Here is a 23407-nt window from a genome sequence, read left to right as displayed (position 1 = left end):
ATCCTCTGTCCATGCAGTTGGAAGTGAGCTGCAGAGTTTCTTCCATATCAGTGTTTCAGTAGGTGCCAGGTGTTGGATAGAGTGGGTACAGAATCTGGACTGCTTTGTTTTGTTTTGTTCTTTTAGACAGGGTTTCTCTGTGTAGCCCTGGCTATCCTCTCACTCTGTAGACCAGTGGCCTCAAACTCACTGAGATCTGCCTGCCTCTGCCTCCCGATTGTCTGGATTAAAGGTGTGCACCACCACCGCCTGGCCCTATCAGTTATATTTTGAAGTCACTTATATTTCTACATGTCAGATGTGTTCACTATATATAGAATTTAGGAATATAATAAAAGCACTAAAAAGGAAATTAAAATTTTCAGATCGTTCTATTGACCAGAATTACAATGATTATTATAAGACATTTTCTTAAAGATAATTTGCTGGCATCTACATGACAGAGCTGGCCAGCCCTAGGCAAGCCCGCTCTGCCTTCTGCTTTCGTTAGGTGGCAGGGGGAGGAAGCTACAGGAGGCTCACTTAGCTCAATGGTTAGCAGACTGGAGGCTGATACCATTCAGTCTGTTTGGGTTTGTTGCTGTCTTCGAAAGGTGTGAGTGAGCAAAGCCAGACTTGGAGGCCAAAGCGGTTCAGAGACGTTCAGTCTTAACAGAGTCTTTGTCCTGCAGATCTGGGTCATGCGGTATTCGGTGCCCATCCTCACCCTGCTGTACCTGTGCTGTAAGGTAAGGCTCATCTCACTCCCCCTTTGTTTGTGCAGAGGGACTTGTGGCATCCGGAAAGACGTCCTTGAACCTTGTTTAGTTGGTACTGGTAGGAAAAGCAGTCTCTAAACTTGTAGTTTCTAGAGGTTATGTGTTATAGTAGGAAAGCCATTCGGAAAAGAAAAAAAAGATTAGAAAAAGTCATTCTATTCGTTTCGATTCTTACTGGAAGCAGATCCTGAAAATGTTTTTAGTCCTATTTTGAAACAAATAAGGCAGAAAAAAGAATTGTCTATGTAGAATGAGAGGTTTTAAGGTAGGACCTACTTAACCTGTACATTCCATTAGATGCTGTCGTGAGAGCTGGACACACGGAATAAACACTGTAAGGTTCGTCTTTGGGTGCGGGTGTGGTGGTACCCGGCAGTAATTTCAACACTGAGAGTCTGGGGTGGAAGATTCAGCATTCAGAGCCAACCTGGGCTTCATAAGGCGACCCAAACAAAAACAACGAAAGCAAAGGTTGACCCCTCTCCGCACCTGAAGACACTTTAGTGATGCAGAGAAAACTGTCACATTCTCCTTTAACTGATTTGCAGGTGTTCCAGGACACCCTCAGAGACACCATCATGGGTCATTACTTGGTGATTCATCTGTTACCTGGGAAAATAGTGCAGAATACTTAATCCATTTGAACTCTTGCCCTTGTTTGTTTGTTTTTTGAGACAAAGTTTCTCTATAGCCTTGGCTGTTCTGATCAGGCTGGCCTTGAACTCACAGAGATCCGCCTGCCTCTGCCTCCTGAGTGCTGGTATTTTTTTTTTTTTTTTGGTTTTTCGAGACAGGGTTTCTCTGTGGCTTTGGAGCCTGTCCTGGAACTAGCTCTTGTAGACCAGGCTGGTCTCGAACTCACAGAGATCCGCCTACCTCTGCCTCCCAAGTGCTGGGATTAAAGGCGTGCGCCACCACCGCCCGGCTGAGTGCTGGTATTAAAGGAATTTGCTGCCACCACTCAGCTCTCTTGCCCTTTCTTAAACCAAAACCAAATGTAAACAAAACAAACTTACTCTTTTATTTTTATGTGTGATTTTAAGTTAGAGCAGTGGACCAGAGGTAACTGTGGAGAGGCCCTCCCTCATTTGACAGAGCGGTTAAGAGAGAATCTGCCCACTGCTTGGCCTCCAGACAGGCCTGCTTCTGTTGTAACAGAGTGTTTATAATCTAAAGGCTTTAGGCTTGGAAACTGCACGTGATAGTCCGCTTCCTATCAGAACCGCTGCCACTGCGGGCAGAGCCCCCAGCTCCCTGAATTTTATTCTTTTATGTAAATAAGTGAAACAAGGTAAATGTTTAATAAGCCACTTGGCAGCTCCACCTTTACACGGAGTTGAGGACTAAACCCCAAGTGCCCTGTTGTCAGCAGTTGGAACAGGACAGTAAAGGGCTCGGCACTGTGTGTATATGCATACGCACATCTGTGTGTGCATAAATGTGGGTCCGCGTGCATATGTGTCTACCTGTATATGTGTGTATGGGTATGCTTGTGTGTGTGTGTGTGTGTGTGTGTGTATAGGCTGAATTGTCCACTACTTGTTGAAATTTGATAATTTTTTTAAAAACTGCTTAAGGATTTAGTGATAAGATTAAGGAAGGGTTTAGAGAATAGATAAAGCATGCTCTAAAGCTTCTGTTCTTAAACATGGCCCCCAGGCAGGCAGAAGCATCAGCGTCAGGGAACTAGGACATGCAAGGTGTGGGTTGAGCTCATGCTCAGCTGTGAGGTGATGCGGACGGCATCAGGTTCGCGAGATGCACTGCTGTGGCCTAGGTTCTCGGAACACAAGGACGTTCTCACAGATGACCATGTCCTGCAGGGCTGACCTGCACCAAGCTGATAGGGAAGCAAAGTGCCTGCCTTCAAGTCCTTGATGCTGGTAGGTCCTCCCCTGGGACTGCCTTTACTCAAACTGTACAAAATCCTTTTAATACTTTATCTCAAATCTGCCAAGTAAAGCAGGAATGGTGGCTTATGACTTCAATCGCAGCATTAGGGAGACAGGCAGGGGAACTCGATTTGTTCAGTTGCCGGCTTGGTCCACATAGCGAGTTTCAGGGCAGCCAAGGCTACATAGTGAGTGAGGGTCTGGTTTTTTATAAAATAATTGTAGCCGGGGCACACACCTTTAATTCCAGCAGAGGCAGGCTGATCTACAGAGTGAGTTCCAGGGCAGCCAGGGCTATGCTGAGAAACCCTGTCTCAAAACAAAACAAAACAAAAAATCTGCATAAAGTATAAGTATAAAAATCTGTATAAGTATAAAATCAGAGAGCAAATGAACAATATAGACATTCAGAATTTTTCCCTGACACTGAAACTGTTTCCTGTCTGCACCAGCTATTAAGAAGTAATTATTCGGGGCCTGGCTTGAGTTTCCCTGGCAGTTATACTGTGGGTTCTTTCCTCTGGGATAATCCCATTCAAAGGGAAAAGCATGCGCTAGGCTCCTCAGAGCCAGAGATTAAAAGTATTTGCTCTGGTCCTGGTTAGCTTATTGGATTGGTGAAATCCCAGCTAATCTATTTCATTCTGCTAAAGGGTGATACTTAGTTTTTATTTGCATATTATTTAAGGAGTTTCCCTCAAGATGCACTAGATTTTAACATTCAGTATCAGCATCTTTAAGATTAGAAAAATATCCAGTGCCCATTGAATTCACAGACATACCAAAATAATTGAAGCATTTTATTAGATAAATGTTAGTATTTTGTTGACTGTCAAGTAACAGGGACAACACATTTATTCTCCAAAGCACTTATTAGAGCAAGCCAGGAGTTTGAGGCTAGCCTGGGCTACACAGTAAGACTGTCTCAAAACAACAAAAATAAGAATTAGCAGGGGAAGTGGTACTTGGTCCCCTATCATTTGAGAATAATTAAGACTTCGTTGATTAGTGTAATAGAATTTATGTTAGATAACTGATGGGGAGGAATGCTATTTTTATATTGTGTCTGCATAACCTTAAGTGACAGGAGTTGACCGATGGCATAAATAGCAAAGTCAAACACATGAGATTTTCCTGGAGGGCCCAGTTGCCAACCATTTCCCCATTGTGCCAGTATTTCTATGACCATACATCAGACCATTCGCCCAGCAGCAGACCAGAGTCGTGACAGTGCTGTGATCAGGGGGCTGCATTTAGAAGTCGGTTCTGAGGCACAGCTCTGTCACTGCTGAGCCTGGTCGAGTCAGTCACCTCCCTGAGCCACAGTTTCCATCCTGAGAGACAAGTCTGATGGTGGTGCTCCCCGGGGCCCATCTGTCCTGTGGGTCACGGTGAGGACAGGGTGGTGTTTCTGTACTGGAAACCTTCCGTGTGTGAGTGTGTGTGTGTCTGTGTGTGTCTGTGCACCGCATGCATGCAGCACCCACAGAGGCTATGAGAGGGCAGCAGATCCCCTGGAACTGGAGTTATAATCTGCCATCATACGGGTGCTGAGAACTGAACCCAGGTCGCCCTGCAAGAGCAGCAAATGCTCTTAGTCACAGAGCCATCTCTCCAGCCCCAACAGCAGCCTATTTTTTTTTTAACAACATAAACGTCCATATGTAAAAGCTAACAGAGCCACTGACCCCATTAGCTTCCGCATGAATGAGTCTGGAACTTTCAGTGTGACTCAGAACATTTTTAAAGCAGTTCTGGTTTCCAGTTGCCATTTGCATTTGGCTTCCGAGTACGTGATGCTCAGTTCCTCTTTCTCTGTTATTTCCTCTTGGTGACAGTTACAAGGGTCCATTTTTTTAAAAATATATTTATTTATTTACTTATTATGTATACAATATTCTGTCTGTGTGTATGCCTGCAGGCCAGAAGAGGGCACCAGACCTCATTACAGATGGTTGTGAGCCACCATGTGGTTGCTGGGAATTGAACTCAGGACCTTTGGAAGAGCAGGCAATGCTCTTAACCACTGAGCCATCTCTCCAGCCCCCACAAGAGTCCATTTTTGTTTTTAATTTCAGTCCTGGCCAGGAATGATGGATGAACTCTCCGAGTTGAAGGAATTCTATGACCCGGATACAGTGGAACTGATGAACTGGATTAGGTAAGAGGAACTTTTCAAGTTTAAAACTTTAGCTGCCTTTCTGGGGTCAACTGTAGATCTCATTTGTTAGTGGGGAGAGTTTATTTTCTAATTGTGAAGAAATATCCTTTTTTTCTTTTTTAATCAAACTTTTCTTTAGTCCTCTGGATTTGGAAGAAACTCTTCTGAGTTGGGTGCGTTGCCACACACCTGTGACCCCAGCACTGAGGCAGAGGCCATGACTTGGAGGCCAGCCTAGGCCACATAGTGAGACCCTGTCTCTAAACAACAGGATTCTCTACAGCCACATCCCCTGGAGGAAATAAATACTCTTTTGAAGTAGAAACCAGGATCAGAAAACAAACTCCCAACATCAACAGAAGGGAGTGGAATTTTATTACCCATGAGGCTCAGCAGTTGGGAGCAGGCTCTGCTCTTGCAGAGAACCCAAACTCAGTTCCCAATAGCTGCACCTGATGGGTCACAACCACCTGGATCTCTAGTTTCAGGGCCTCTGACTCCTCCCTCTGGGCTCCACAGGCAGCTGCATTCACATGCACACACACCACACATACACACCCCTCTCACACGGATGTGTACACACATACACCCCACATGGATATACACACCCATATTTAAAAGCAAAGCCAGCACCTCTTGCTGACTTTATTTAACTCATGCTGAAACCTAGCTTCTACTTTCTGCTGACTTTATCTCTTTCTCGTCCGAATTGGGTTCAGAGTCTCCATTACACTGACACACATGCAAGCATCCTTCCTTGAAGTTTTAAATTAGAGCTCCCTGTAGGCTTTGTCACAGTCATCGCACTGCCCAAGCTCTTAGTTCAGAGAAAACTTTATTTTATTTTAAACATTTTTCTTACCCGGGCATAATGGTGGTGTTTGCCTTTAATCCCAGCACTAGAGAGGTAGAAGCAGGCAGATATCTGAGTTCAAAGCTAACCTGGTCTACATAAAGTATTCCAGGTCAGCCAGGGATACATAGAGAGACCCTGTTTCAAATTTCAAAAATTAATTATTTAATTAAAAAAATAAAACTCCTTTTTTGTTCCCTCCCTGAGACAGGGTTTCTCTGTGTCCCTGGCTGTCCTGTAACACTCTGTAGACCAGGCTGGCCTTAAACTCAGACATCTGCCTGCCTCTATCTCCTGAGTGCTGGGATTAAAGACATGCACCACCACCACCCAGCAAACATTTTCCTATTTTAAAATGTTTTAATTACATTTTTATGCATATGGGTGTTTTGCCTTCATGTATGTCTGATGCCCTCAATGGTTGTCAGCTGTCATGTGGGTGCTGGGAATTAAACCCAGGTCCTCTGGAAGAGCAACAAGTGCTCTTAACCACTGAGCCATCTCTCCAGCCCATAGAGATTCTCAATACAAAACAAATATCAGAATGCCCTAGCATATATTGCTCTTTTTTTTTCTTTTTCCTCCTTTTCTTCTTTTTGCCTGAACTTGGTTGCTTTACCTCAGCCTCCAGCCTGAGAATGAGCTGTTATGTTTCAAAGTTGTGTTCAGGAACTCTGACTCTCACTAGCAGAGACACACTTCTGCACCTAAGCAGCAAGCCCATGCTCTGTAGAGCAAGCTCTCCTGCTTTAAGCAGGAGTCCCCTGTCTCCATCACTTAGGATTTTAGCAACAGCCTCGTGGGTACCTGGCACAACTGGTGCTTACTGGCCACACCAGTTAGTACTGCTTCAAGTTAAGAGATGCCAAGTGCTTGGTGCTTAGGTCTTCTGAGCACCATGCATGGGTTTCATGTCTAGATATCTATGTGGCTTTGACTGGACAACAGTGTAATTTTTGACATGTCTCGGGGGGCAGCACTTGTCCTTATTTATTAACTTTAAATCATGTCAGGTACTATGGGAAAAAACAATTCTTTGAGTATTGTAAATAGGAAAAGATTATTTACACATGTAAAGGAAAGCTGATTTCTTTTCTGCTAGCTAATCGATTAGATAGCTATAACATGTACATCTGAAAGTGAGGCTGGTCCACTCTCTTTTTTTTTAAATATTTATTTATTTATTATGTATACAATATTCTCTCTGTGTGTATGCCTGCAGGCCAGAAGAGGGCACCAGACCTCACTACAGATGGTTGTGAGCCACCATGTGGTTGCTGGGAATTGAACTCAGGACCTTTGGAAGAGCAGGCAATGCTCTTAACCGCTGAGCCATCTCTCCAGCCCCCACTCTCTATTTTTTAAGGACTTATTTTATCCTTTATACGTGCAGGTAGGGATGTGTGCTGGTATGGTGCTGCCTACAGAATCTAGAAAAGGGTGCTGGATCCCCTAAAGCTAAAGTCGTAGGGCATTGCGAGCTACCCAGCAGGGGTGCTGGGAATTGAGCTCAGTTCCTCTTAGCTGCTGAGCCACTTCTCCAGCACTGGTCCTGTATGTTTTTAAGCTGACACTGTTGAAGGTGGTCCCATGGGCATCTCATGGATGGTGGCTCTCCTCTCCCTGGGCCATCCTTAGCGTCTGCACCTGTGTTCCCTGGCTTGCAGAACCTAATTATAGTCCAGACAGACAATTGCGGTGGAGCCCAGGCTCCTCTGACTATCTCAGACTCAACATCTATTATTTTCAAGTTTCCCCCTCAAAAATGTATTTTAAGCAACATTTCTGACTCTGCAGAAGTGTGGGTGAGAAGATATTCCTGGTCTAAAGAAGGTAGCTCAGGGCTGTTGCTCCTCCTGCTGGGGACCAGCCTTGGCATCTGAGTCCCCTCAGCTAACAGTGTCTTTGCTGGCGGACTCCTCTGACTTATTAGCTGGTTGGCTCTCTTCTTCTCTTTTCATTCTCAGCAACTGAAAGATTCATATTGTTCTAAAAATATCAGTGCCATTGTCATCTAATCTTGCCTGTTTTCCCTGAAATTTCCTCAAATCGAAACGATTTTTTTTTTGTAAAAAAAAAAAAAAAACTAGCTGCTTGGCATGTTTGTAAATTAAGCTTAAGTGATGATGAATGTATGCCAAAGTAGGGTCTATTTAGACACAAAGTATGTTTGTTTAAGTCAACATTCAAATCAGCTGTGGTCGGCAGACTGATTCTCCCCGTAAGGGAGTACATTTAATATTCTTATATTTTTAGTACTAGAGGTTGAACCTAGGACTTCTCGTGCATGCTCGGCAAGCATCATTCTACTACCGACCTTTTTTTACTTTTTTTTTTTTTTTTGGTTTTGTGAGACAGGGTTTCTCTGTGGTTTTGGAGCCTGTCCTGGAACTAGCTCTTGTAGACCAGGCTGGTCTCGAACTCACAGAGATCCGCCTGCCTCTGCCTCCCGAGTGCTGGGATTAAAGGCGTGCGCCACCACCGCCCGGCTTTACTTTTTTTTAAAAATATTTATTTATTTATTGAGGTAGGGTCTCACAAAGTTGTCTAGCCCAATCTAGACCTTGAACTTTGAGCTTCCTGCCTCAGCCTCCCCAGTAGCCAGACTTACGGGCCTGTGCTGCCATATCCCGCTTTAATGTTCATTAACCCTTCTGTTATTTTGCCCCTCTACTTTGGCTCCCGTGTGGAGATTGGTCACACGTGTTTGCTGCCAGGAGCGAGGACTGCAGCTGGGGACCCAGCATGGTCACTCTTGATGGCTGCTATGTCCTTGGGCACTGTCCTTTGTCACTGCAATCCTGATGATGTCGGCTAGAGCGAGGGAGGGCACTCAGGTTCAAGGTGGTCAACCTTAGGATGGCATGCGAAAAATCCAGGGGCACCTCCAGTGGTCTTCCACGTAGTGTAAGAAGATTCTGTGACAGGGTGTGGAGAGGAGGCTCACCTGTCAATCTGTCACCACTGCCCCACCTCCACCCCACCCCTCAGGCCCTGCTCTGTGGGAGCCACACACCTGCTTTGAGCTTCACTGCAAAACTGCAAGGCCCCATAGATCTGAGCTTCCTGCAGGTTGACTAAGGACACATTGGAAGAGGCCATCGCCTTGGTGGGAGTTAGTGATTGTCCCATCTTTTAAAGGAGCCCAGTTATGGGCTTCTAGAGAGAGAGAACCTCAAGAACTTCCTTCACGCTAGGACTCATGAAAGGGGCTGAAGGGGTTGGAGTCCTGTGAAAGCGCTGGAAGCCTTAAGTTTGTAAAGCTTTCACACCTGAGGTTGCATGCTTATTGGTTCAGTTCACTAGCTTCTGCGTGAGCACCAGCTGTACCCCACAGGACACCAGAGTACATGCGTGGACGCTAGTGGCCGGCCGTCACACTTCATTAAACTTATGGGTCTCTCTTCTGGCCCTGCTGCCTGTGTGTTCTCCATCTTCTTTTTCTTTTCTTTTCTTTTCTTTTCTTTTCTTTTCTTTTTTATTGATTTTTTGAGACAGGGTTTCACTATGTAGCCCTGGCTGCCCTGAAACTCACTCTATAGACCAAGCTAGCCTCAAACTCAGAGATCCACCTGCCTCTACCTGCTGGGATTAAAGGCGTGCACCACCACCACCTGGCAGTTCCCCATGCTCTCACCTCACTCAGCCTCACAGCTTGTAAGCTTCCCAAGTGTGGTTGGAAGGTGTTTGGGGTTTAGTTTCCTAATGGAAAGGACAGGTGAATTTATAAACCAAGAGAACCCAGGCCTGCAACCCTAGCGCTTCACCATATTCCTAGCACTTGAAGGTGGACCCAGAACTTGGAGTGCTCAAGGTCATTGTTAGCAACACAGCAAGTTGAAGGCCGCCAGCTTAGGTTACCTGAGACCTTGTCTCAGAGACACAGAGAGTCTTTTAATTCTCTCCCTTTCCCACTTCCTTCCTTTCTTCCAGACGAGGCCTTGCTCTGTAACCCTAGCTTTGTGCCACAGTTCTCAGCGGATTTTAATTAACTACATTTATATGAAAGCACGTTAGCCTGCAAGGACCTTTTGTGGAGATCAGGTCCCTGGATATGTAGCCCCAGCTGCCTCCCAGTGCCCACGTGAGTGGGGGGGGGGTTGTTGCCACTGTCTCCCTCTCTGAGCCCGCCCCTGTGCTCAGTGCTGTGTGCCTTCCCTCCTAGCAGGCCTTCGGAAGTGCCCTCCTCTGACACTGGGTACAGAGATTCCATCCCTGGGCCCTCTGCCTTCTAAACCAGGGGGTGCCTTTATAGGCTCTAGGTGTGGCTGGAAAGCTTGTTTACTTAAGCTGCCTGGCCGGGTCCTGCCTTGTGCCAGTCTGTCCTGGATGCAGTATTTTTGTTTCCTGGAAGTTTTCTTGTTCAATTATGAGGGATCTGTAAATAGCATTATTTTGAAAGATGGCATTTTAATTGCTTGCTTTTAGGAGATTTTTCACTAGAAGCTGTCTCTTAGCAATCAAGAAGCTTGCCATGTATAGAATGTTCTCAGCACAACCGAAAAGCACATCCGGAATTTCTTTTGCTTTTAATCAGAGTAGAAAGAATTGCTTGTGTTTTAAAGATGAGGTTTAAGTTCAGACTTTAAGTGCTGGTGAGCCTCTTATTTATTAAATCTGCATAAGTGCCTGCCTATATGTATGTGTGTGCACCATATGTATCTAGTGCCCTCAGAGTCCAGAAGAGGATGTCAGATTCCCAGAATTCTAGTTACATGCGTTTCCCATGTGGGTGTTGGGACTCAAACCGAGTTCCTCTGGAAGAGCATCCAGTGCTCTTGACCACTTCAGCACTCCACCCCCAAGCCTTTTATCCTATCTGCATAATTCTGTAAATTAATTGAAGTATTCATGTTCAGTTAGCCCATTAGTTCAGCAGTAATTAACCTGTTGGTGCTTGGCACTTCAAGACTAAATGAAATTGGGGCCACAGTATCGCCTGTTTTGCCAAACATGGAAACAAGGCTCCCCTTCCCATGTATTCTCAGTCTATGTCGTGCAGAAGATGCGTTGCTGTAGGCTTACTGCAGTGGGCTGCCTTGTGCCATTGAGAGGATCCAGGGGAATGAAGGCTGGGAAAATAACAGCTCTCTCTGCCTTTCATTCATGTTTATTCCCTTTAGCAACTGTGGTACAGTCTACAATTGTGACTCTAAATGGAGGGTGGAAGACAGACAAGACTCAGGATAAGTGTTCAGTGAGCCATAATTGGAGTAAACTGAATCTCCCCCAAGTTCTTGTCCTGAGGCGTTCTCTACCCACGCATGCCTTTATTTAAACCCTCTCATGCCTCCGTAACCCTCCAGTTCCTCTGACCATGTGGGACCAGTGTCAGACTTTCCTGTAAATTGTGGATCTGTGGGGGGCAGAGCAACCGCCTATCCGGTCTGTGTTCCCCAGTCTGCTTCTTAGAATGCTGACAACGCCGTCGGGCCAGCCAAGCTCATGCGGAAGTTTTAGACTTCAGCGAGGGCGGGTGTAGAAGATTGTCTGTCATTCCTTCCCTGCTCATTGTAATTCCATCCGCCTCTCTCCCCTCAGCTGAGAAGCCTTATTGGAATGCAACACTAGATGAATGTCACGGTTAGAAAGAAACCTCGAATCTTCTAAACGTAGTTTCTTTGTAAGTGTCATCACTCGAAGCACGGCGTGTCTTGCCCCCAGACACCCACGGGCCTCTGTTGGCCTGTGTTCAGGCCGCATTCTTAGTGTTGAGTCGGAATAAAGACAGGAGTGTGAGATGTCTCAGAGCCCGCGCACTCTCTCGGCAGCAGAGCAGGTTGCGGCCCTGCTTTCTGAAGACTGCAGCCGCCTGCTCTGGCTTTCTTTTTACATTTCAAATAGTCTGCGGGATTCCCTCCGTGCCTTAGCACAGACCAGCAGCCCCATGTTTCTTTTCTTCTTAGTCTTTTGTTCTGTTTTGTTTTTGAGACAAGGGCTTGCTATGCAGTGTCCCGCTAGCCTGGACCTCACAGAGATCCACCCGCCTCTACCTGTCTTCAGAGTGCTGAGATTAAGGGCGTGTACACAGCCATGCCAACTGCCCTCCTATTCCTTAACTCAAAGATAAACACAACTTGGGATGTTCTAGTGAGCATCTGGAAAATCCTTTGAGGCAGAGCCCTGGGGGAGCTCCCATAGCAGCTCCCAGCTCTCCCCAGAGAGAAGGGGATTGAGTCAGCTATAGGCTCTTTGACCAGATGCATCTGTCATCCCATAACCCAAGAAGGTGAGACAAGACAGTAGTGAGTTTAGGCAAGCCTGGGCTATGTAGCAAGATTCAGTGGTAAAATTTAAAAAAAGAAAAAAGATCCTTTCTCTCCAGGGCTGAGGGAAGGAAGTCCCTTCCATGTGGCGTCTTTCCTACGCTCTCCATCACTGCTCCTCAGGGCCCACGAGGAGCTTGGTGGTCATTGGGAAATCAGCTCATGGGATAGTGCTAGGGTACCCACGCTGCTTAAGCTTTGGCCTTGTGTATAGTTCTCCTTATCAGGGTTAAAGAGGAAGAATGCTCCCATGTCCTCTCTGGGTGGTGGGTTTACTCAGGCTTCTTCCCAGCTCTTGCATTTATGGTTGCAGGGCTTTCTTCTTCAGATGTCATCTACAGTAATACTGGATTCTGTTTGATTCTTTTTTTTTTTTTTTTTTTTTTTTTTTTTTTTTTTGGTTTTTCGAGACAGGGTTTCTCTGTGGTTTTGGAGCCTGTCCTGGAACTAGCTCTGTAGACCAGGCTGGTCTTGAATTCCCAGAGATCCGCCTGCCTCTGCCTCCCGAGTGCTGGGATTAAAGGCGTGCGCCACCACCGCCCGGCTCTGTTTCTTTTTGCTCTTCTAGCCCCATGGAATTGCGTCACGATCAATGATGTTTCCCTGATTTCTCACATATTTTATTAATTTTTAAAAACTTCTTTGTATATGAGCTTCTGCACATATGTGTGTATATAACTATACACACATATATACACATATATGCGTGCATGGTGCATATATAGACATCATATGCATGCATTGCTTGAGGAGGCCAGAAAAGGGAATCATATTCTCTGGAATGGGAGTTACGGTCAGTTCTGAGACACTGAGCGGATGCTGGGAACTGAACCTGGGTGCCATGTCGGAGCAGCCAGTGTCCTTAATCACTGAGCCATCTCTCCAGACATGTCTCATGTCTTCACTCTCAGCTGCCCTTCAGTTTACCTCAAAAAGCACTGCAGCCCCTGAGATTTTGTGTTGGACTGCACCTCTCTAGGCAGTGGGGGAAGAGACTCCTACAGAGACTGTGGCCTTAGGAGCTAGCTACCTGCCTCCTAAAACAGTGCATCCAGGGCTGGAGAGATGGCTCAGTGGTTAAGGATGCTGACTGTTCTTCCAGAGGTCCTGAGTTCAATTCCCAGCAACCACATGGTGACTAACAACCATCTACAATGAGATCTGGTGCCCTCTTCTGGCATGCAGTTATACATGGAGGTAGCACACTGTATTGTATACATAATAAATAAAATCTTAAAAAAAAAAAAAGTGCATCCATCATAAAAGTCAACCCTTCCAAGTACGGAGAGCGAGACACTCCTTAGCCTTTGTTCTAGTGAACAGGAAAACAAGAAGTTGGCTGATGCTGAGGCAGGAGGATCCTGAGCTCCAGGCAAGCTTGGGTTACATATTATGAGACTGTCTCAAAATAAGTAAATAATTAAAGTTTGCATAAAATACCTTTGATGTAAATCAGTTCAAGTCATTTGTGTGACCCCCCCCTCCCCCACCCTCACACCCCTCCCCTCTTCATACTCTCCTTCAGAGCTCCTGGGTGATTCTTGGAAATTTTTGTGTTGGGGTTAATCCACACTCTCAAACCTTGTAGCTCTAACACACCAAGAAAGGCTGTGTTCGCTGGGAGCATGCAGCTGCTGGCTGGAGTCAAGCTGTGCACAGGACGGACCCTCACCAACCACCCACACTATGAAGACAAAAGCCTGAGAGAGCGGACCCAAGCGGTGAGGCCCATCTTTGCCTGTGCTCACTTCTCGGTGCCCTGTGCTGCCACTGAGGGCAGAGGATGTGTCTCCCTGTGCCAGGATGAGGGGCTGCATGCTACACACCTCCAGCCTGTAGCTTAGAAAGGAACCAGATCATAAAGGCATGGGTGTCTCCTGACTCTGCCTGTTGGGGCTGGGTACAGCACGTACTTCTCTTAGGTAGGGAAAGTGCTAAGAGAATAAACACCCTAGGATGTGTGGGAGTCAGCATTTAGGCCAAGGCTCTTAGAGCTTGTGGTTTTGGAAGGGAAGGAATAGAAATGGAGACATAGGGGGCTGGAGAGATGGCTCAGAGGTTAAGAGCATTGCCTGCTCTACCAAAGGTCCTGAGTTCAATTCCCAGCAACCACATGGTGGCTCACAACCATCTGTAATGGGGTCTGGTGCCCTCTTCTGGCCAGCAGGCATACAGACAATATTGTATACATAATTAATAAATAAATAAATATTTAAAAAAAAAAAAGAAATGGAGACATACTGATCATGCCTCATAAACCAGCTGCAGGCCACTCCCGGTGTGTGCGTGCATGCATGTTGGAGGTATTCGCTGTTGCTGTTTGTTTAAATACAGCCACATAGTTCAAAGTTCAGACTATACAGAAGGTAATGGCCTGAAGCATGTTCGCCCAATCTTTGTATCCTAGCTACTATCCACTGCCTTCCCAGGAAACAAATAGCATGTATGTATGTTTGTGTGTGCCTGTATGTGGGTACGTGCCCTTGAGTGCAGTGCCCACAGAGGCAAGAAAGGGGCATCATTCCCACTGAAGCCTGTGTTAGAAGTGGTTATAAGCCTCCTGATGTGGGTCCCGGGAACTGAACTTGGATCCTCTACAAGAACAGTACCTGCTCTAAACTACTGAGCCATCTCTCCATCCTTTCTTAGTCTCCTTACAAAGAACTGCTGTAGGCCACCTTCCTTGTTCTTGACACTGTATTCTGGGGATAATTACATCAGTGCAGTGGTACTGTATGTAGTAAGGCTTAGAGGAAGGTGAGCACTGCTACCAAGCCACAACCCTGCCCTCCTGGCCATTTTTAAAGCTGTAAATACTGCAAGTGGGTGTGGCGGGTTTCTTCAATCATTTTGGCCGTTTCTGTCTTGCATGAACATACACAGAGTGGCCGAGAGAGGGAAACTGAGTGTGTCTTTTCTGTGTGGTGTCTGCTGGCATGTCAGGTTCTTAGGTCTATCAGGGCGCCCTCTGAACAGGTCTTTTCTGTTTCTGTGTCAGTCAGCAGTACAGGAAGGCACCTGCTACCCGAGTACTGAGGATTCATACTGCTGAATGTTTCAGAAAGCTCACCTTTTTTTTTTCTTAATTCTTTATATTGGGTCTCACTTTGTTGCCCAGGCTAGCCTCAAATTTGTCATCCTCCTGCCTCAGCCTTCTGAGTACTAGGATTACTAGTCCTCATGTGCCTGGTTCATACTAACCGCTACTTTTCTTTTTAAAGTTTATTTTTGATTATGTATAGATGGGGTCTTTGTGGGTATTGCTGATTGTGCACGTGTGTACAGTGCCCATAGAGGCCAAAGGCATCAGATTCTAGAACTAGAGTTACAGGCAATTTTGAACTATCCAGCATGGGTGCTGGGAACTGAACTTCAGCCCGCTATAAGAACGGTGTACACTCCTAACCTCTGAGCCCTCTCTCCAGCCCCTGCCACCAGTCGCAACTTAGAATCTTCGGCATACTTCAGCCGAGGCCCACTGCTGACCTGAGCGGTGTGGAGGCCTCTTGGGGTATCAGGCCCTCTCACACAGCCATGTATCAGGACTCAGGGCCACAGAGAAAGCAGCACCTCTCACATCCCCATGCTGTGCCCCAAGATGCCTACTCCCAGAAGTGTGTGCTCAGGGTACATTGAAGAGGGCAGGGCACCCCAGGGAAAGGCCGCTACTGCAGATTCCCTGGGTTCCTGTTCCTACTTGCTGTGATGGGAAGCCAGGTCTCCCTCTCAGACACATGCACCAATGGTACCACCAACCTGCTTGTCTTGTTGACTCACCCATGTTTAATAATTCTTAGAATTATCATCTGATAAATATATTCGAAACCTACAATGATTAACTCTGGGTCCAGGTCTTCTTTACATCTAAGCTAGATGTGTTCATTGTGATTCCTGTTCCCTCTTCCTGTTGGATAATTACAGTATCTATTTGGAAATTCTCTACCTTCCTACTCCAGACTGTGATTGACAGGACAAGAGTGGCCTGGGCAGCATGGGGATTTGAGTGTCAGGTCTTAGCACCGCCCCCATGGGGATGTTCCTCCCTTCCTCCATTAACTCCCAGGCAATTGGGAGACTGTGTCCTTTTCCTTTTTTATCTCATTTTGAAGGTTTATCAGATCTACGCCAAGAGGTCCCCAGAGGAAGTGCACTCACTCCTGAGGTCCTTCGGCACTGACTTTGTGATCCTAGAAGATAGTATCTGCTATGAACGCAGGCACCAAAGGGGCTGCCGGCTCCGTGATTTGCTGGACGTCGCCAATGGACACGTGAGCACGTTGCTTCTTCATCTCGGGGATCCCTCAGAGAGGGCGGAAATCCAGGATGAATCCCAAGTGGTACCCTTCACTTTGGACCACATGTGGGAATGGCATTATGAGCAGACGTTTGTAGACCTGCTCTTTAGTGACAGCAGGGACTGGGCCAGGGGACCGGAAGGGTCCAGAGCACCTCTCTGCCTTTGGCTGTTTGGCATGATGCCACACTGCATACATTTTATTTGTAAAGAATATCTTTCTGCTGTATACAACGTACCTGCCTATCAACACAGTTCCAAAGCATCCTGTTGGCACATCTTTAAATACAAGGCAGTGGGCCCCCCTCTTTTTCCCAGGCTTTGTGACCCATGCATCCTGTTCCCTCTTGTCCACCACACACGCAGCCTCAGGGTAACTAAGCTTGCCCTCTACAGCAGAACAAGCTGTGTTTCCCTTAGAGAAAGGGAAATTGGGAGCTGAGCCAGGTCACGGTAAATGGGATCTTTGTCCCTTTGGGGATGTGGCGTGGCTGATGGTGTGTGGAAACCAGCCTAAATCCACAAACAACCTGAAGGTGGAAAGTAGAGGTTCCGCACCCAAGGAAAGGAGTAAGCAGCGACTGCCCGGAGGCTGAGCAGAACCCGCACCTGCCTGTGTGTGAGTCTGCATGTCGCTTTTCCTTACTCGGCATCTGAGTTGGGGAATTGACTCCAGTTGATGGAGCTCTCTGTGCTTAACTTCTGTGGACGGGACAGGATAGCGTGCTTCTAGGAACAGCATGGCTCAGTTAGCTTTCAGTACTGCAGCAAATACCTGAGAGGTGCAGTGGTTTGAAAGGAAGTGGCACTATTAGGAGGTGTGGCCTTGTTGGGGTAGGTGTGTCACTATGGGGTTAGGCTTTGAGGTCTCTTTTGCTCATACATCCCTCAGTGTGACACTGAGGCCACTTGCTGTTGCCTTCTGATCAAGATGTAGCACTCTCCAGCGCCATGTCTGCCTGCATGCCACCATGCTCCCCCCATGGTGATAATGGACTGAACCTCTGAAACTGTAAGCCAGCCAGACCCAGTTAAATGTTTTCTTTATGAGAGCTGCCATGGCCATGGTGTCTCCTCACGGCGTTAGAAACCCTGCCTAAGACAAGGGGAAAGGATTTATTCCATCTTACAGCTTACGGCCCTTCCTGAAGGGACGTCAGAGCAGGAACTGAAACAGAGGCTGTGGAAGAACATTGCTTACTGGCTTCCTCCCCATGGCACCCTCAGCCTGCTTTCATACAGAACCCAAGACCACCAGCCCAGGAATGGCCCAGAGGACACCCTCAGTGCTAGTCCCTCCCACGTCAATCAACAGAGTGCCCCAGAGACTTGATTACAGGCAATCTGGTGAAGATAGTCCCTCTCTTAACATCCTCTCTTCTTAGACAGCTCTAGTTTTTTGTTTGGTTGGTTGGTTGGTTTTGGTTTTTTGAGACAGGTTTTCTTCATGTAACTTTGGAGGCTGTCCTGGAACTCACTCTGTATACAGCCTGGCCTCAAACTCACAGAGATCCTTCTGCCTCTGCCTCCCAAGTGCTGGGATTAAAGGTGTATGCCACCACCACCCGGAAGATGGCTCTAGTTTTGCCAGGTTGACAGAAAACTAGCCAGCACCCAGGGAGATCTGAGTTCTGCTCCTGATCTGCCATTGGCAGTGACAGTCTCACGACACAGGATTCTCTTGCCAGCCTTGGTTTGCTCTTTGGAGGGAGGAGAGTGAGGCGGCCGTCTGATCTCCGAGCGGGGCTGGTCCTGAAATACCCTTTAACTGATAGCATCCAGTGCCTAGCCTGATTTTTGTGGCCTTTATAAATGTGATTTTTTGCCCCGGCTGGTGTGGGGACCGATGCCTTAAGAACCAACCTTCGTGAAGCTAGAGCAGGAGGATCAAGAGCTCTAAGCCAGCCTGGCTACATAGTGAGGTCCTGTCCCCAAAAACCAGGATATGGGCTGGACATAGTGGCGCACGACTTTAAATTCCAGTGCTCAGGGGGCAGAGGCAGGCTATATCTGGAGTTCCAGGCTTCCCAGGGCTACACAGAAAGACCGTTTCAAAACTAAGCAAAGGAATAAACAAAAACCACGGTGGGTGAGTAGGTGGGTAGGTGGGTGGGTGGTTACCACCACTCAAGTTGTGTTTGAGTTTGGTTTGGTTTGGTTTCAGGAGATGGATGGGCCAGGAGAGAGTGACCCCGACTTGAGGCCTGCAGATCACCCTCGCTTCTGTGAGGAGATTAAGAGGAACCTGCCGTCCTATGCAGCTCACTTCACTAGAGTGTTCCAGAACAAGACATTCCACGTCTACAGACTCTCCAGAAACAAGTGACCATGTCCATTCCTGCAACAGCACATCCACAGCTGACTGAGACGTGTCTGTGAGTCAGGAGCGGGGCATGAACACTGGGGTCCCAGGCAGCTGCAGACAGTCCCGCCGTCATCCGACAGTCTCTTTTCCACAAGTGTTCTTTAGCCTAACTGCGTGCACCTGTCCAAGACTGCTCGGGGATGTACGCCTGAGGGCGTCGTGTGGGACCCACTGCTGGCCCGGACAATGAGAGCCTATTTAAGACTGAAATGCCTGGGGTTTCAGTGAACCTGAGCCAGTTATGAGTGAGCGTAGTTGACAGGCTGCAGGGCTCAGTCATTGATATTTCTTCACCACTGAGACCAGTCAGTGGCTTTTTAAAAGCTTATTGTCCCGTCTCGTTAAAATTTTATAACATTTTCCAATTTGCCATGCTTTCACGTGTGAAGAAACAAATCACGTTAGGTCTTTAAATCTTAAATGTTCCATTTGTGCTCTAAAACGTCGCGTGTGCAGAGTGTGGGGCAGACTTCGAGTGTGTGTTTGTTTTAGTTCTGGACTCAAAGCCCGGGTGTTCCTGGGCCAAGTGTAGTGGCGCACTCCTTTAATCCCAGCACTCGGAGGCAGGGGCAGGCAAAACTCTTGAGAGTTCAGGGCCGGCCTAGTCTATATAGCGAGACCCAGGCCAGCCTGGGCTGTGCAGAGAGAGCCTGTCTCAAAGCAGCAGGTGCCACAGGTCTCATCCAGGTCTGCGAGGGCAGAAGTGCACGGACCCTGGTAGCCTGTGCTGCTGTTACAGGCCCGTTTTCAAGCCCGTTCGTGCTATTTAGTCTCTCTTGCAAGTAAAACAGTTTTGCTTCATTTCTTACGCATTTCAATTTACTGGGTTTGCAAAACTTGATGAACTTTTTGTGTTTTTAGCCTTTGTATTTTTTCATAGCCTAGAAACTTGCAAGGTCTGGGGGCTTTTTAAGACGCTGTATCTTGAGCCCTTGAGTTCAGTGTGGCATTTTCATGCCCTTTGACTTGTGGACTCCAGCCTTCCCTCTCAGCCCCGGAGATGCTACTTCCCTCCCTAAGGTGACCAAGTGCCTCTGAGCCGCGCTCGACCGTAAACAGCGGAGAGGAGTGGTTACCTGCTCGGAGTTTTTTGATAATTGCTTTTATAATTCATTTCTAATGGTGGGGGCATGTAAAAGCTGCTGATAGAGGCACATTGTCCACTTAATTAAATCAAGATAGCTAATGAAATTAACTTTCTCTCCTGCTCTTGCCATTTGGAAGTGATTTAAGTGTTTCTCCTCATGTCAGTGCAATAAATCCCTTGAGCACCAGGATGGAGAGCAGCGCATGCAATGACTCGCTGCTCGGTTGCTACTTAAGTAGCTTTCAGAAATGCATTTCATTGTCTCCTCAGGCTCAGGGTTTTTATGCAAAACTCATTTCAATAAAACATTGACAGCCAGGTTTTTAAATTAGGCCACTGGAACTTTGGAGTCCTGCCTTTTCTGGATCCCTGAGGTTGGAGACCACTACAGTTTGGGGTAACACAGCAAGAGAACATGTTCATCAATGCCAAAACTTTAATGAAGCCAGCAATGTCGCATGCCTGCCACGGCTGCCGGCACTGGTGGAACATTCTGGGCCAGTGCCTTACTCTTAAGGGAACACAGCGCAGGTAAGGCACAGTGTCTCATGACTGTTACTTTGTGGGTGAGTTTGCATCTGTCTTAAACATTCCTGTATGTATTTGTCTCATCGCTCTGTGTTTGGCTCTGTGACGTATCCAAGAGCCGTGGACTTAACTTGGAAACACATCCTTACCGTGGTGATAGTCATGCTTCTCAGCGCTGGCTCTCTCCACAGCACCATTGCTGCCAGACCGTTTCCTAAATCATGAGAAGTGCCGAAACCAGTCTTCTCTTCGGCCTCTCCCCGAGACACTGTGATGTGTACAGGACAAGTTTTTACTCTTGGTGACCAAATCTTTCAGTGAATCACGTTTGATATTTTTAGCTCTGATCTGGACTATAGCTTGTGACCTTGTCATCGAGCACACAGGAGGAAAGAGGGCCCACCTTAGCTGCTGCCCCCACGCCCTGCAGGCTGAAGCCAGAGCCCTGTAGGCCTCACTGCCTGACATTCAGACCCAGGCACCGTTACGTCTTGGTAATAACATTCAGTTGTGGCTTTGGATAGAACAGGCACTAGGCTTTGCTTCTGAGTTCTCGGAAGAACCTCTAAGTACAACAGAAGTGCTCTTAATTAACGCCACTTCTGACTCCTTGGAGCCTCAAGTCTCCAGCCCTCTTGGAAGCCACCTGCTGCAATCCGGCAGGTGGCCCGCCTTGTGCCTGCACTCCTGGCGCCAGGCTCCAGTCCTAGCCCAACCCAGATTCTGGGTACACACTCTGCTTCTGATTGTAAGTACAGAGCCCAACCACAAGGGGGCCGGGGTGTGGCTTGACAGTAGGGTGTTTGCCCGGCATTGCACAAAGCCCTCGAAGAAGACAGACAGAAAAAGAGATACTTTGCAAAAATTAAAGTCAGATACTTTGATAATGTCAGTTTCTCATCAAAATTGCTTTTAAATTTAATGGGCTCGGCTCTGCAGAAGTGGTTCAGTAGTTCAGAGTGTATATGACTCACACAGAGGACCCTCGTTTGGTTCCCAGCACCCATGGTGGCCAGCGCACAACTGCCTGTAACTCCAGCTTCGGGGGACCCAGTGCCTTCTTCAGGCCTCTACAGATACTGCACTCATATGCCCATTCCCACACACAGACAATTAAAATAATAGGAAATTATTTGAAAATAATTCAAAGAATAGGAAAACTTTTTTAAAGTAAATGTGATCAGAAAAGTTATTAACTATTAGGATATAGAAATGAAGAAGATTAACGAGCTTAGGTTCCTTCATAGAATTAACTCATGTACTCCCCCACCTTTCTATTGTCTAAGCTGGAAGCTGGCATGTGGCTCAGTTAGAGAACTAGCGTGCTTGAGGTCCTGGGTTCTGTCCCCAGCACTGGAAGAAAAAGTCTCAGCTCGAGAACATTTTTTCCCAATTATGTTATTGGTGCAATTTATGCAAGATAGAGAGCTGCAGACAAAGACTCCTATGAAGTAAAAGGCCCTGGCTTCTCATCAAAAGATCAGTGAGTGAAGGTACTGTGTCCACTGCCCTTGACCGTTCCCTGCGGTAACCGTGAGATAGACAGAGTACTGTGTCCACTGCCGGTGACCTTTCCCTGCGGTAACCGTGAGACAGACAGGGTACTGTGTCCACCGCCCGTGACCGTTCCCTGTGGTAACCATGAGATAGACAGTCCCTGCTGCCATGACCGCTGGAGGCTCTGCCCCTGAGGAGGACACCACCACTTGATCTCGGATGTATTAGCCAAGCGCATAAACAACGAGGCCGTTAAAGATATGTCCCCAAAATGTAGCTCATCTTTAGCAAAGTGTACTTGCAACATTTGATTTTAAATCACAGCTGGGAACCAGAGGGAGAGTGTGGAAGTGTTCTCGAAGCTGTCTGTCGTATCACCCGCCATGGCGGCCTGTGGCTGGGGGAAAAGCTCTGGGCTGTTGTCAGGTGGGGCAGCAGCTGACCTTCCGTGTGTGGCATCCTTTGGGGAAAACCTTAGAGCATTTCTACTTTGTTGTACTGAATTGTATGGAGATTATATACTAAATAAAGCTCTTTTCAATGATCCCAGGTGTCTTTCGTTGCTTTAAAGGTCGGATTGGAGCAGGTGGAGACCTGTGCCGGTAGAGCAATCACCAGTGATGGGAGCAGTGAGGTCCCCGCATTGCTGCGCTCTCATTCTCTCCAGCTCTTCTTTTCCCCTTCCCCCAAACCTCGCTGTGTAGCCCAAGCTATCCTCAGCGTCAGGGTTCTCCCGCTTCAGCCTTCCAAAAGCCAGGCTTACAGGACTGCACCACCACACCCAACTGTATAGAAACATTTAAAGATTTATTTTATGCATATGGGTGTTTTGCCTACATGTATGTTTGTGTACTACATGGATTCAGTGTCCATGGAAGCCAGAAATAGGCACCAGATGCCTTGGAGCTGGAATTATAGGTGGTTGTGAGTAGCCATGTTAGTGATGAGAAGCAAACCCTCATCCGATGGATAGCCAGTGCTCTTAACCACTGAAAAAAATAAAATAAAAAATAAACAAAAACCTGGAGGCCAAGGAGATGGCTCAGTGGGTAAAAGTACTACCAGACAAGCCCGAAGACCCAACTTTGATCCCTATAACCCATGTAGAAAGCCAGACACAGTAGCTGGGTAGATGGCTCAGTGGTTAAGAGCACTGTCTGCCCTTGCAGAGGACCTGGGTTCAATTCCCAACACCCACTTGGCAGCTCACAACCGTAACTCCAGTTTCTTCTAGACTCTGGGGGCACCTGGGCTTGAGTGCACACACCCACACAGAGATAAATGTATACACATAGTTAAAAATCTAGGAAGGCCGTATACATTGGTGTGCATCTGTAATCCCAGCACTCCTACAGCAAGATGGGAGGAGCAGCTAGAGGGACTGCGGGGAGACTGGCTTCCCAGCCAGCCGTAGTGCACAGCACAGCAGTGGAAGGAAAGAAGCGACTTCCCCATGTGCACCGCAGTGCACACCAAATCCAAACAGCCACCAACAGACACGGGAAATAAAGGAGACATCTTCCCACCAAAGCCATCAGAGACTTAGAAAAGCATAGAACAGTTGAGTCTGTCTCAAGGTTTTTATTTACATTGCCAGAAAAGATACATTTGTGAAGCTGGAGAGATGACTCAGAGGTTAAGAGCACAGGTTAAGAGGACCTGAGCTAAATTAACATCACCCCCATGGCAGTCCACAACTCTGTAAG

At 47.2% G+C, this 23407-nt stretch overlaps 1 protein-coding gene across 2 annotated transcripts in view; it reads left to right on the top strand.

The window, feature by feature from the left end:
- Positions 1–22210, top strand: part of Dpy19l3 (dpy-19 like C-mannosyltransferase 3) — a 73103-nt gene extending 50893 nt beyond the window's left edge. For both annotated transcript variants that reach the window (XM_057762249.1, XM_057762250.1), the window contains 5 exons: positions 672–728; positions 4729–4811; positions 13519–13651; positions 16040–16198; positions 18389–22210. In XM_057762249.1, coding sequence (XP_057618232.1) covers positions 672–728; positions 4729–4811; positions 13519–13651; positions 16040–16198; positions 18389–18550 — 594 coding nt within the window. In that variant the 3' untranslated portion in view covers positions 18551–22210. The remainder of the gene's footprint in view (positions 1–671; positions 729–4728; positions 4812–13518; positions 13652–16039; positions 16199–18388) is intronic.
- The last annotated feature ends 1197 nt before the right edge of the window (positions 22211–23407 follow it).

Source organism: Chionomys nivalis, chromosome 2, assembly GCF_950005125.1.
Source record: "Chionomys nivalis chromosome 2, mChiNiv1.1, whole genome shotgun sequence".
NCBI classification, from domain to species: domain Eukaryota; kingdom Metazoa; phylum Chordata; class Mammalia; order Rodentia; family Cricetidae; genus Chionomys; species Chionomys nivalis.
This window is presented reverse-complemented; position numbering and strand designations above follow the sequence as displayed.